The 12,467-nt window shown below is 49.1% G+C and overlaps 1 protein-coding gene across 2 annotated transcripts; it reads left to right on the top strand.

Annotated features, from left to right (window-relative positions):
• The first annotated feature begins 940 nt into the window (after positions 1–940).
• On the top strand, positions 941–12,159 carry accs (1-aminocyclopropane-1-carboxylate synthase homolog (Arabidopsis)(non-functional)). Of its 2 annotated transcripts, XM_030366286.1 has the most exons (17): positions 941–1,336; positions 1,472–1,545; positions 1,959–2,631; positions 3,072–3,943; positions 4,414–4,473; positions 4,559–4,629; positions 4,703–4,772; positions 5,320–5,386; positions 6,246–6,343; positions 6,855–6,932; positions 7,338–7,438; positions 8,104–8,193; positions 8,291–8,336; positions 9,190–9,331; positions 10,198–10,340; positions 10,993–11,146; positions 11,423–12,159. In XM_030366286.1, exons 3-17 carry the CDS (start codon positions 1,962–1,964, stop codon positions 11,845–11,847), a joined length of 3,087 nt encoding a protein of 1,028 aa, XP_030222146.1. In that variant the 5' UTR covers positions 941–1,336; positions 1,472–1,545; positions 1,959–1,961; the 3' UTR covers positions 11,848–12,159. The 2 variants fall into 2 exon arrangements, with proteins under 2 accessions (XP_030222146.1, XP_030222145.1); XM_030366285.1 differs by having other exon boundaries at positions 941–1,545.
• Positions 12,160–12,467: the final 308 nt, after the last annotated feature.

Below are 12,467 nucleotides of genomic sequence, written 5' to 3'. Positions count from 1 at the left end.
ATTTTCTTTTAAATTGAATCCAAAATCATATGTAATATGTCTCATATTGGAAACTTTGGTTGGCTTTTATTTTGAAACTCCACATCAGAATGTTCTGAAACTTCTTGCCTGACCCCATGGGGTCGTGAACTATAACCCTGAAGTGAAATGAGCCTGGAATAACAGGGCATTTTCTTTTAAATCGAAGCCAAAATCATATGTAATATGTCTCATATTGGATTGTTTGGTGGGCTTTTATTTTGAAAGTAAATACCACAACGGCCGTACACTTCCTTTGATAGTATTTGCTTTTATTGACTGTCTTTTTGTATGTACCCGACGAATGCTTTTATTTGAAACTAGTTCTGAGACGCTATTACCGTAATGGCTAGTATATACAGGTACGGCAAAAAACTGAGTCGGCTGGCTTGACCGCCGATCTTGATGAGTCGGCTGGCTTTACCGCAGTCGGCCAACTTGCCACAGTCAGCTGCTCACCCGTAACACTGTGTTGACTTGGTAGTGGTACATGTACTTTTTAAATAACCTTAACCACCTTGCTACATTTTCAAACGGTTTGTTTTGTTATAAACGTCAGAGATGTAGTTACGGCACTGCATACTTGATACTGATGAATAATTATGTTAGTTCTAAAAGTTCTAAAATTGGTACAATATTAGAACCACGTTGATAAGGTTTGTAAGAAACCCAACCGTTGGTAAAACGGTTGAAAATGTAGCAAGTTATGGTTATTTATAAAGTACACGTACCACTACCAACACAATGTTATGGGTGAGCAGCTGACTGGCAAGATGTCCGCAAGTGCGGACATTCTAGACGCCGCCAGCAAGTGTTCTATACTGTATATCTACACACGTAGGTGAAGGGTTTTATTTTGAAAACGTTGCGAGATACCACCCAAAGGCTGTTTAGAGTAAAGGCGCACGAAGATTTTGTGTGACGGCTGGCTTAACCGCGGATGAACGAATGGTGGCTCACTTGACCGCAGTCAGGTGTGCGCCCCATCGGTGTGCCCCTTGTTAACCAGCGATGTTATAATCTCTGTGTTCTGGCGCCACCTGGCGTTCGTCGCAACAACAACAACAACAACAACAACAGCGCCTCTCACCCCGGTGACGGTAGAGGGGGCTGCACAGAAAACATGGAGGTATTCTGACTACGCCTGCTGGTCATCCAGGGCTGGGATCCCGTGATATTACCCTGTTTCAGCCTATCGCAGTCCTGGATTTAGCACAGCGTTAGCCCGGACTAAGTTATCCCGGAATAACAGCACGCATGTGCCGCCAACCCGGATGCAGTTACAGCCCACGGCGCTGTGCACCCGAGTTATCGCATTGTGAGACATTCATATTTGAGATTATGAGCCGCATATCGCTTTTTAAGGGGTTCACCCATGCAGGCTGCACAAATGTGACGCTTAAGTTTGCAATTCTGTCTAAAAACTTTTATGAAATCCCTCGGAGGATCCCAGACCCGACCTGTGTTTACTGATCGGACCTCTTCATGTGCAGCAGTGTCTGGGTGAGATCCAGCACCCACTGAGAGGTATGTGATCGCTGCATGACAGGCGATAAACTGATTGATTAAATTGACCGCATTTATACAGCGCTTTTCTAACCAGTGGCCACTCAAAGCGCTTTACGATATTGCCTCACACTCACCTATTCATACGAGTCATAGGAGTGTGTTCCTATCGTTGCCATAGGAGTGTGTATCTTTCGTTGTCATAGTAACGTGTGATCCTATCGTTGTCATAGTAACGTGTGTTCCTATCGTCGTCATAGGAGTGTGTTCATATCGTCGTCATCGGAGTGTGTTCCTATCGTCGTCATAGGAGTGTGTTCCTATCGTCGTCATAGGAGTGTGTTCCAATCGTCGTCATAGGAGTGTGTTCCTATCCTTGTCATAGGAGTGTGATTCTATCGTCGTCATATTAATGTGTGTCCCTATCGTTGCAGAAGATGGACTTCCGCAACAGGAGGCACGAGCGGGGCAGCAACTGGACGGACCCGGAGATCGTGGAGCTGCTGCAGCTGTGGTCGGACGAGGCGGTGCAGGTGGAGCTGGAGAGCTCCCTGCGGAACCAGCGTGTCTTCGACCGCATCGCCAACGTGCTGCTGGAGAAGGGCATCTACCGCTCGGGCGACCAGTGCCGCGAGAAGATCAAGAAGATGAAGCTGGAGTACCGCCGCATCAAGGACAACCTGAAGATGAGGTCCTGGAGGTTCTACGACGTCATGGACCGGGTGTTGGCCAACCGGCCGTCGGTGACCTACTCGTCCCTGGGGGGGTCCGTGGTGGCCCAGCAGGTGTTTCAGATCCCCCCCGGGGCTGAGTCATACCTGCACGCGGCCCAGGAGGCGAGCTCCTTCGCGCCTGTGACCTCGGGGGGCTTCCTGTTCGGGCAGCCCACCGGGTCGGGCGACCTGCTGGACGTTAAATGCGAGGACGTGGAGGACGGGGGAGGGCTGGACTCGGGTGGGGCTCCGTCCGTACCGGCGTACGAGATATCTGGGGACGAGCCGGAGACGGAGCACTCCGGACTGGACCCCGAACGAGGGCAGGAAGCAGAGGGAGGGTTGGAGCTGGGCCACGGAGACGTCTCGGCCACGGCGGCGGTCTCCCCCTCAGGTGGGGGTGTTTTAGTCACATGTCTCTGTGTCTAATATAGGTCGTATTGCCCTTTTTTAGGTAGATAGATTTGTGTGTTTTATTGTCCACAAAGTGCCTCACAGAACAGATAAAACAACACACACACACGCACGTACATAGGTACGTATGTGTTTCTACGTTTCTACCCGTCTTCAAAGCGTTGTGGTCCCACGCACGTATGTGCGTGGGACCACAACGCTTTGAAGACGGGTAGAAACTCAAGTCAACTCTGGGACAGGCACTGTCCAACATGTACGCAAGCACGCACGCACGCACGCAGGCAGGCAGGCAGGCACGCACGCACGCATGCACGCACGCATGCACGCACTAGCTTCAACGGGCTGCTGACAGAGCAGCTTCGGGGGGGCTGATGTTCAGCAGCAGGGGCCTGACGTAGCTCCTCTTTCCCCTCTGCTCAGGGTTCAGTGACCTCCGCATGGCCGGCTCCCCGCCCAGCGCCAAGCCCAGCGCCGGGGGCTCCGTCGCGGAGGGTTCCGGCCCGGCCAGGCCCGCCCCCGGGAGGCAGAGGAAGCGACGCCGGGCGGGTAAAGGCTCCTCCTCCTCGTCGTTCTGTGGGCGCGGCGGGGCGGCGGCGGCGGCGGCGGCGGACCAGGCCATGGCGGCGTCCACGGGCCTCGACCGTGCCCTGGCCAGCTTCCTCAACTGGCAGCGGGCCGCGGAGGAGCGCCTCCTGTCCCTGGAGGAGGCGCGCCTGGACCGCGAGGAGCAGGCGGAGGAGCGGCGGGAGCGTCAGGAGGAACGGAGGGGCGAGCTGGAGCGGCAGCACGAGCTCCGCCTGCTGGGCGTGTTCGCCGGCGCCCTGGCCGCCGTTAAAGATGGGGGCGTGACCCCCGCCTCCACCCCTACGGCTCCGCCCCAACCCGGCCCCCCCACGCCCGCTCAAACCGCCCCCACAGCCGCACACAAGGAGAGCACAGCCGTCACCTCCGCCCTCGCTCAGAGCCCCTCCCTGACCACGAGCGCCACGCCCCCAACCTCTTCTTCCTCTGTCGCCTCGGCCTCATCATCATCATCGTCGGTGTCCAAGGCTTCTTCTGAGACTCCTCCCGCTGGCTCACAACCCCCTACAGAGAGCCCCCTCTCCGGGGCCGCCCTGCCAGGCCCAGGGACCCCCGAGGGCCCACAGTCGGGTCCCCCCGGCCTGGAGGCCCCGGGCCCCAGCCCCTACCTGTCCAAGCGGGGGAACAGCGTCCGAGGACACCAGGGGATTCTGCAGGAGGGCTTCGCCCGCTACAACGCAGACAGGCACCACCAGCAGCACAACCCCGATGTGAGTGAGTGCGTGATGGGAGGGTTGTGTTGGATCAGGTGCTAGTATTTATACAGGTGCTAGTGTTTATACACTGTCGGAAACAGCAACACAGAGGGTATTGTAATGTATCTGGAACTGTAACAAGCTAGAAAAAATTGCTAAAATAAGAAAACATCAAAGTCACAGGGTTAGGGTTAGGGAGATGCATTTGGGAAAATAAATGTGTTGCGCTGTTGTTTTTCATTTGTCATGTTATGTTGTGTGATGCGCTGTATTTTGTTGTGTTGCGTGCTGTCGCATTGTCATGTTGTGTTGCAGTGATCTCTTTTTAGGTCTGTTGTGTTATGTTTTATTGTGGTGTTGCGCTGTTAAGTTGTGTTGAGCTCTGTTGTATTATGTTGTGTTGTGTTGCGCTCTGTTGCGTTATGTTCTGTAGTTGTGTCGCGCACTGTTGTACTCTGAAGACAACCTTTCTCTCTCATCCGCAGGGTTTCATCAATCTGGGAACCAGCGAAAACAAATTATGCTTTGATCTTCTCCACAGTCGGGTAAGTGAGACCAAGACGTTTCTCCATCATCATGAGCTAGTATTCCTTCTCCGTCCACACAAAGATTTCTCCATTTCCTCCGCAGTTGACTCAGCCGGACATGTTGCACATTGACCCGCCTCTTCTGCAGTACCCTGACTGGAAGGGCCACGGCTTGTAAGAGATAACTATTTACAATTCTCCAATCCAATACGACACATTACCAAATATTAAAACCTTCCTTTTGTAGTCTTAGGAGGGCGGTGGCAGACTTCCTGTCCCACTACTGCGGTTCCAGGTGCCCTCTCGACCCAGATAATGTGAGTGAAATATATGTGTTGTTCACACCTCGGAGCCATCACCCAAACCACGACCTGAAGCTCAGAATGTGATCACTACATCACTCTGATCACCTTCATCAGGGACTAATGTTGAACCTGTAGACTCATCTGGAGATACATTATGGAGCAGATAGGGCTCTAATGAGGCAGATTAACCTCTGATGAGGTTGATAATAATAATAGATCAAATTTATATAGCGCTTTTCCCAGTGCTCAAAGACGCTTCCAAATCGCTTCATAAGCCAAATCATAAGAAGATAAAAAAGAAAAGATGGACCTCTAATGTAGATGAACGTCGAATGAGGTCGAGTGACCTCTAATGAGGTAGATTAACCTCTAATGAGGTAGCTAATACTCAGTAGATGGGACCTCTAATGATTTAGATGGGACACCACTCTTTGGTTTTGAGTCAAACACCAAAGGCCCTTCCATGACAAATGCAGTTTTCCCTCAAACGGATCACAGACTAGATGGATGTTACTGTGGTTTCTCTCCTTCCTCATACCGGGATGTGTGTTCTCCACAGGTGATAGTGATGAACGGCTGTGGGTCGCTCTTCTCAGCCATTGCGGCGGTAATATGTGACCCTGAAGGTAGAGTTGGTTCATTAATAAAAGCACTAACTATTTAAAAACAAACAAGCCCTTAAGCGTGACCATTTTACCACAGGTTTTCTTTCACGATTAGTTGCACTTAAATGCTAAATAAAACATTGATTTAGACTTTTAGTTCAACTGTTTTTGTAGCATTCTCTTGTTTTCTCAAATTTACTGCTGTTTGCTTCATTTATATTAGGCAGTAAAATACTTTAAACTTTAATTTAATTTCGGGGTACTTCAAAAGCCATTCATTACCATCCACTGGTTAATAGCTACATGCATCCCTTCCATAATGCATCGCTGTTCATATCCCCTCCCCTCGTCTGTAGAGCCGGCCAGCTACCCACGGTGATTAGTTAATTTTATTTAAATTGCAAATTAACTCCTCATTAAATCCGGGAAAACTAATCAATTACCGCTCTCTGTTATGGAGTTTGAGGCTGATGTCCGTCAGAGGGGTTCTTGCTAATGCGTCTCTTAATGCCACGCCTCTGCTATGATATCACTGCAGAGACAGTTTGGGTGTTAAGCTGTAATAATGACAGATTTTCCTATGCAACTTTTTCCTTCCCGGTACCGATTCAGATTTCCTGAACTTGGGTATCGGCAGAGATGATGCATTTCCTATTCCGACTTTCCACCTCGGACCGTTAACGAACGCAGCATAACACTGTAGTGTTTGTGAGGTTCTTTGCCTGTGTAGTAAATTACCTAGTCACGTCATGGTATCGAATCGGAGCAGAGACTTGTATACTCGCCGATACCCCCATTTTATGTGGCATCGGGGGAATTTCCGATACTGGTGTTGATATCGGAAGAACTCTAATAATCATTGGTTTTCCATGTGTTTCAGAGGCCATACTCATCCCCACTCCATTCTACGGGGTGATCACTGAGGACGTGGGCTTGTACAGCGGGGTGAAACTCTTCCACGTTCCCCTTGACTGTGAGGTAGCGAAAGTTCTTTTACTGATTTCACATTTACATTTAGGGGATGGGCTGACGCTTTTGTCCAAAGTGACTTACAACCATTCATTCACACTTTCACACACTGACGGCGGAGTCAATCACGCAGGGCGACAGCCAGCTCGTTGGGAACAGTTAGGGTGAGGCGTCTCGCTCAGGGACACCTCGACACTCTCAGCTAAGAGGAGCCGGCGATCAAACTAGCAGCCTTCTGGTTACAAGTCAACCCACTCTACCTCCTGAGCTTCTGCCACCCCACTCAAACTTTGAGCGCTGTTCTGTTTTTTTAGGATCCAATTATTTCTTGTGACTTTCCGTGTCCAACAGAGGTCCAGAGTGGCTCATCGTCACACAACGGATATAATATATGAATACATAGCGTTCTTTGTTGATGTCCCCACCCTGACACTGGGTCATCGTAGTATATGGTCATGTACGTTGTGTCGACTGTTGTCCATTAACTTTGTGTTCTTCCGTGGTAAATGTTTGTTCTTAGGCCAGTGGAGACGGCACACGTCCATTCCACCTCACCGTGGAGAAACTGGAGGACGGTCTACAAAGAGCAAAGGAACAGGTAATCTCTCATCATAATTTCATTATAATTGCAAGATAATTAGAGCCCCCTTTGCTGTCTGGGAGAAGTGATTCAATTAATCATCTGACTTTGAAAAACTTCCGTGCACGTAAAATAAATAATAAATTCATAGAAATTGGAAATGCTTCCAAAAGATGCTTCAGAAAATGTGTTGCACCTCGACTCTGGAAAAAACATCTCTTGGCCTAAAACCAAGACGGGCTCTGTGGATATTTCCAAAACGCAGTTACAGAACTTCTTTAACCAAGCATTAACTCTGTGTTGATCCTGCTTCGTGTTTCACTGTTCCCTCGCCCTGCCCTCTGTGACCTCTTAATCGGTGAAAGGCTCCACGTTAATAAAGCATTTACTCACCCGTCTCCCCCCCCCACTCCTCCCACCCAGGGTGTGATGGTCCGAGGGGTCATCCTGGTGAACCCCCACAACCCTTTGGCAGACATCTACACCCCCCAGGAGATGGCTGGCTTCCTGGAGTTTGCCAAAAGGTCAGCGGGCTCCCCCTCCCTCATCACGATCCAGCATCGGCCCCTGGAGCGGGCCCCTGCTCTACACGAGCAGTGCTGTGATGTGCACGTGTGGCTCCGTGCACGAGTGGCTGTGGTCCGCGACCGGGGCCTCATTACCGCTGCATATCACAGCGCCTCTTGTTGTGGGTTTATCATCTCGCGTCATCTCATGTCAACCAGCAGCCGCCGGAGGGGAGTGAGGGTCTCGCCCTCCCTGTCATCTGGTGTTGTTCAGTAAACTCTAGACGACCGCCCCCCTGTGTAGGGGCCTTCTGCGTCCCCGAGCCGCTCTGGCAGAAAACCCTTTGAAGCTATCGTGCGTGCGTGCGTGCGTGCGTGTGTGCGTGTGTGCGTGCGTGCGTGCGTGTGTGTGCGTGCGTGAGTAGGACAGTGCATTGAACAGAGTTGACTTCAGTTTCTAAGTGTCTTCAAAGCATTCTGGCCACACTGTGTGTTTGTGTGTATATGTGTGCTTGTGTGTATATATTGGACAGTATGTTACACAAAGCTAAGTTGAGTTTCTACGTGTCTTCAAAGCATTCTGGTCCAAGTGCAGGCCCTCTGGGCGTCAGCATCACAACACAATCGTGTTCCAAAGTACTGCTGCTCTAAAGATGTGTGTTTTTGTATGTGGTTCTCTGCAGATATGAGCTGCATGCTATCGTGGACGAGGTGTACATGCTGACCATCTTCCAGGAGAAGGTCTCTTTCCAGAGTGTTCTGGGAATGGACAGGTAGTGTATAATACTTGTATAAATCTGTACCTCAAATCATTGTGGGAAATGTTGTCTTCTACTGCACCATACCTGAGGTGACGTGTTTATATTCCAGTTTGCCCGATCCGCAAAGAACACACGTGCTATGGGGCTTCAGCAAGGTATGAGTTTGATGATTTAATTTTATCAATATAATCTGATGTGATCATGAAATGTTATCAGTATAATAAGGTGTGATGCTGTAAGGTTATCAATGTAATATCAGAAGGTAGTATATATGCTACCCGTGAACCTCCTAATATGGCGCAATTTGATTGGTTCGCTATCTCGGGATATTGGGCAATATCCAGTGGTGGATTTAGCAAGTTGGGAGCCCAATGCGAAGATATGTATGGGGCCCACCTCATCCGATCTTTAAAAGAGAACGGAGAAAAAAAAATTACAGACTGAATGGTGGATAGGCAGGCAAAGCTAAACTACGCGGAAGTAGTAGTTTTTTTTTTAGTCCAAAATGAAGATGGAAAGCAGAGAACAGATAAAGTGTAGTACTACACAAACTAACTCACGATGGAACCCAAAAGAGAATAAGGTTTCTTTCCCAAAATGCCAGGAAAATCGGCACTGTTTCTTCTTTTTTTTTTAAGATCAAATCAATATCAATATAAGCAGCAACACAAGTAGCTAGGGTTAAGCCCCACAAACAGTCACAAAACATCACAAACAGTCATATACTTAGCAAATAAAAATTGCGAAGATGAATAATTTAAAAACATAAATCCTGGCAAAAAGTGGCAATTATTCACCTCAGGCAAATAATTGTTAAATATGATGATGTGATATTATTAATTCAATGATATATGATGACTTAATGTTATCAATATAATGCGATGTCATGCTTTAAGGTTATCAACGTAAAATAATAAGATGTGATGACGTAATGTTGTCCACGTGATATCACGTGAAGCTGTAAGTCTATCAACGTCCTAAAACGAGATGTCATGCACCAACCACCAGGACTTTGCCATGGCGGGGATCAGAGTGGGCACCCTGTACACGGAGAACACGGACCTGATGGAGGCCCTGAGCCAGCTGGCCAACCTCCACGGGGTCCCCGGCTCCACCCAGCACCAGATGGCTCAGCTGCTCCAGGACCGAGGTGAGCGCCCCCTGGTGGCACGCAGTCCGCACACATAGCACTAACCGTAACCGGGGCGTTTAGCCTGGGGACGGCTGGAGGCCGATGATCAGATGGCACTTTATTATGAGGGGTGGCATGTGGCTCAGGAGGTAGAGTGGGTTTCCAGGTTACCATAAAATTGCTAGTTCAAACCCTGGCTCCAGTGTCAAGGTGGCCTGAGCAAGACACCTCACCCTGACTGCTCCAGACGAGCTGGCTTTTTCGCCCTGCATGGCTGTCACCGCCGTCGTGGGTGAATGTGGGTGAATGTGTGTATGAATGTGTGAATTTTAGGCAGTATTGTAAAGCGCTTTTGAGTGGCCACATTCGAATTGAAAGACAGTGCAGACGAATATTTAAACAATCCTATACAATAGGGATGTGTGTATATTGGGTTGGCAGAGTGATACAGAAGAGCAGAGAATATTAAGTGAGTTGCGATGAGTGAGCTGTTGCATTGATGGAATAAATCGGCATGTATTTGCAAGCCAAATTCAGGCTTCATTCAGGTCTGCACTGTGGGGAGTGGCTCTTTGGCAGGCTGTGGGAGACATGTCTATCTACGGTCGCTGCCCCTTAATAAAGACAGGACATGGTTATGATCCCCGGTTCAGGGGCTTACTTTGAAGTGTCTTTGTGAAGTGTAAGAGTTTGCACCTCAAACAGGGAACAACTCGAATCGTTTGAAACGTTTAAGGCTGACCTAGCACCACTCTTCCTCTCTGTCGCTTCCTATTTCTTCCGAGTTCCAGCTGGGAAAGGAAACGTTTCTGGGTAGTTCTGACTGTACTATTCAGTTTATAAGTGTGTGTGTGTGCGTGTGCGTGTGTGTGCGCGCGCTCCAGACTGGATCAGTGAGGTGTTCCTGCCGGAGAACCAGCGCCGGCTGAAGACGAGCCATGGCTACGTTGCGGCGGAGCTGTCCCGACTGGGCGTGCCCTACCTCCACCGGCCCGCCTGCTTCTACCTCTGGGCCGACCTCCGCAAGGTGCCGGACCAGGACCCAGACAATGGCTTTTATCGCTCGCTCGCTGTCTGTCTGTTTTATCGCTCGCTGTCTGTCTGTCTGTCGCTCGCTCGCTGACTCTAGTCTATGTCTGCCTGTGTTTCTCGCTCTTGGTCTCTCGAGCTCGGTCTCTCTCTCCATTTCGCTCTCTCTCTCTGTCTGTCTCTCTATCTCTCTCTCTCTCTGTCTGTCTGTGTCTCTCATAGCAGATGCAAATGGGATGAATATATTACTGGCTCCCCCCATCTGTCTCATTTGGCAGGGTATTAAAAGCATTTCATCTGAACAATATAAAGGGGTTATATGGATGTACTGATATGAATGTCTTCAATATTCATAGTACACTGTATGGCTTTTTATGGTCTCACTGAAGCCCAAAAATATCCAGGTTCAAGTCTAGGTTGACTGAATAATGATAAGTTTATTAAACACTCTGGTATGATGATAAAATTATATAAAAAAATATTTTAAATGGAAACAAGAAAAATAATTGTGTTTGTATTCACAGCCATGTACTAACTGTGTGTGTGTGTGTGTGTGTGTGTGTGTGTGTGTGTGTGTGTGTGTGTGTGTGTGTGTGTGTGTGTGTGTGTGTGTGTGTGTGTGTGTGTGTGTGTGTGTGTGTGTGCTGCAGTACTTGGGGGAGGCCTCGTTCTCTGCGGAGCTGTCCCTGTGGAGGGTGTTCCTGAGGCACAAGGTGGTGCTGAGCTGCGGTCAGGCCTTCTCCTGCTCCACCCCCGGCTGGTTCCGCATTGTTTTCGCTGACGAAAAGCACCCCCTGGAGCTCGGTTAGTGCAACTACACCCTCTCTGCTGTTTACAAACTCCTTCTGCTTCCATGAGCCCAGAAGGAACTAGTTTCTGTTACAGTTGCTCAAGATAATAGAAAAAATGAATATATATTAATATTTTACAGCAAGGTATGCTGTACAAATATATAAAAAATTGGCATATGTACAAATACAATAAGCTTTGCTGTCTCTCTCACTGTGTTTTCATGCAAGTCAACTGAAAGCTAAGGGCCTCTACTACTGTATCAAAGTGTTGTGACTTCTCATCCTACAGGCATGAGGAGGATCGGCGAGGCGCTGAGAAAAGTGAAGGAACAACGCGGCGACAGCGACTTGAGCCTCATCAAAGAGGCCATTGACGTGACGAGGAGGTCGACAAAGACGGACGGCTTGCGCCCGGACACAACCGCCATTGTCTGCGCTCGCACGGCGCCATCGCCGGACAAACCGTCAGACCGGGCAAACGACGACAACAACGGCCCCGCCCCTGCTGGCACACCATTGGACGCTGAGGAGTTTGTGGTGGTGGACTGCCAGTCGTCCAAGCCAACCGAAAGTCTGGACTCGCTGATGGGCGTTCTGAGGCAGCAGATCCGCTCCTCTGATTGGCTGGAGAAGAATACTCCAGAGCTGTGTGACGGGGAGGACCCAGGGGTGTTGGAAGTGTTCACGGATCTGCTACGGAGGGTGAAGAAGTAGGGTGGGGACAGGGCCCGGCGGGATGGACACCTGGCCTGCCCGCCTTTGTTTCTGATTCATGATTCAAAACACGAGGGCGAAGTACAAATCTCTCTGAGAAGATGATGAGAAAAATGGTGATTACTTTTTTTTAACTATATTTTAGATGCCTTATTTACTTAAAAAATGAAAATGCCAAATGTGAATTGACCAAACTTAGTTGTATCTTGTACTCATGATTCCATGAGTGTCGCTTTGTTATGTTATCTCGTGTGCACTTTAATTACTATCGAAGCTGTCGTCCTGCAATAAAACCAGACATTTACAGCCACAGAGCGGCTATTCTTTTGTTTCCCCGCGGCTGTTCTCGCTGAAGATCAGTGGTTTCGGAGATCACCGGCCCAATCGTAACCGACAATACATCCTGTTGAATTTCTACTCTTGCTTCCTGCTAAACGTCCAGATGTTTCCCTCTATCTCCTTTATCACGCTACTGCCAAGGCTTGAAGCTCAAGCCTTGGCAAGTACATTTGTCGGAAAAAGAGAAACAATATATCGCTGTAGGTACAGTAAGTGTCAAACACTAACAATCGTTAGGTAACCCATTCCCTGTATACAACAAAGATAGCTAGGATAAGATG

Source organism: Gadus morhua, chromosome 9 (assembly GCF_902167405.1).
Source record: "Gadus morhua chromosome 9, gadMor3.0, whole genome shotgun sequence".
Taxonomy (NCBI): domain Eukaryota; kingdom Metazoa; phylum Chordata; class Actinopteri; order Gadiformes; family Gadidae; genus Gadus; species Gadus morhua.
Note: the sequence above shows the minus strand (reverse complement) of the source record. Positions and strands in the feature narration are given on the sequence as shown.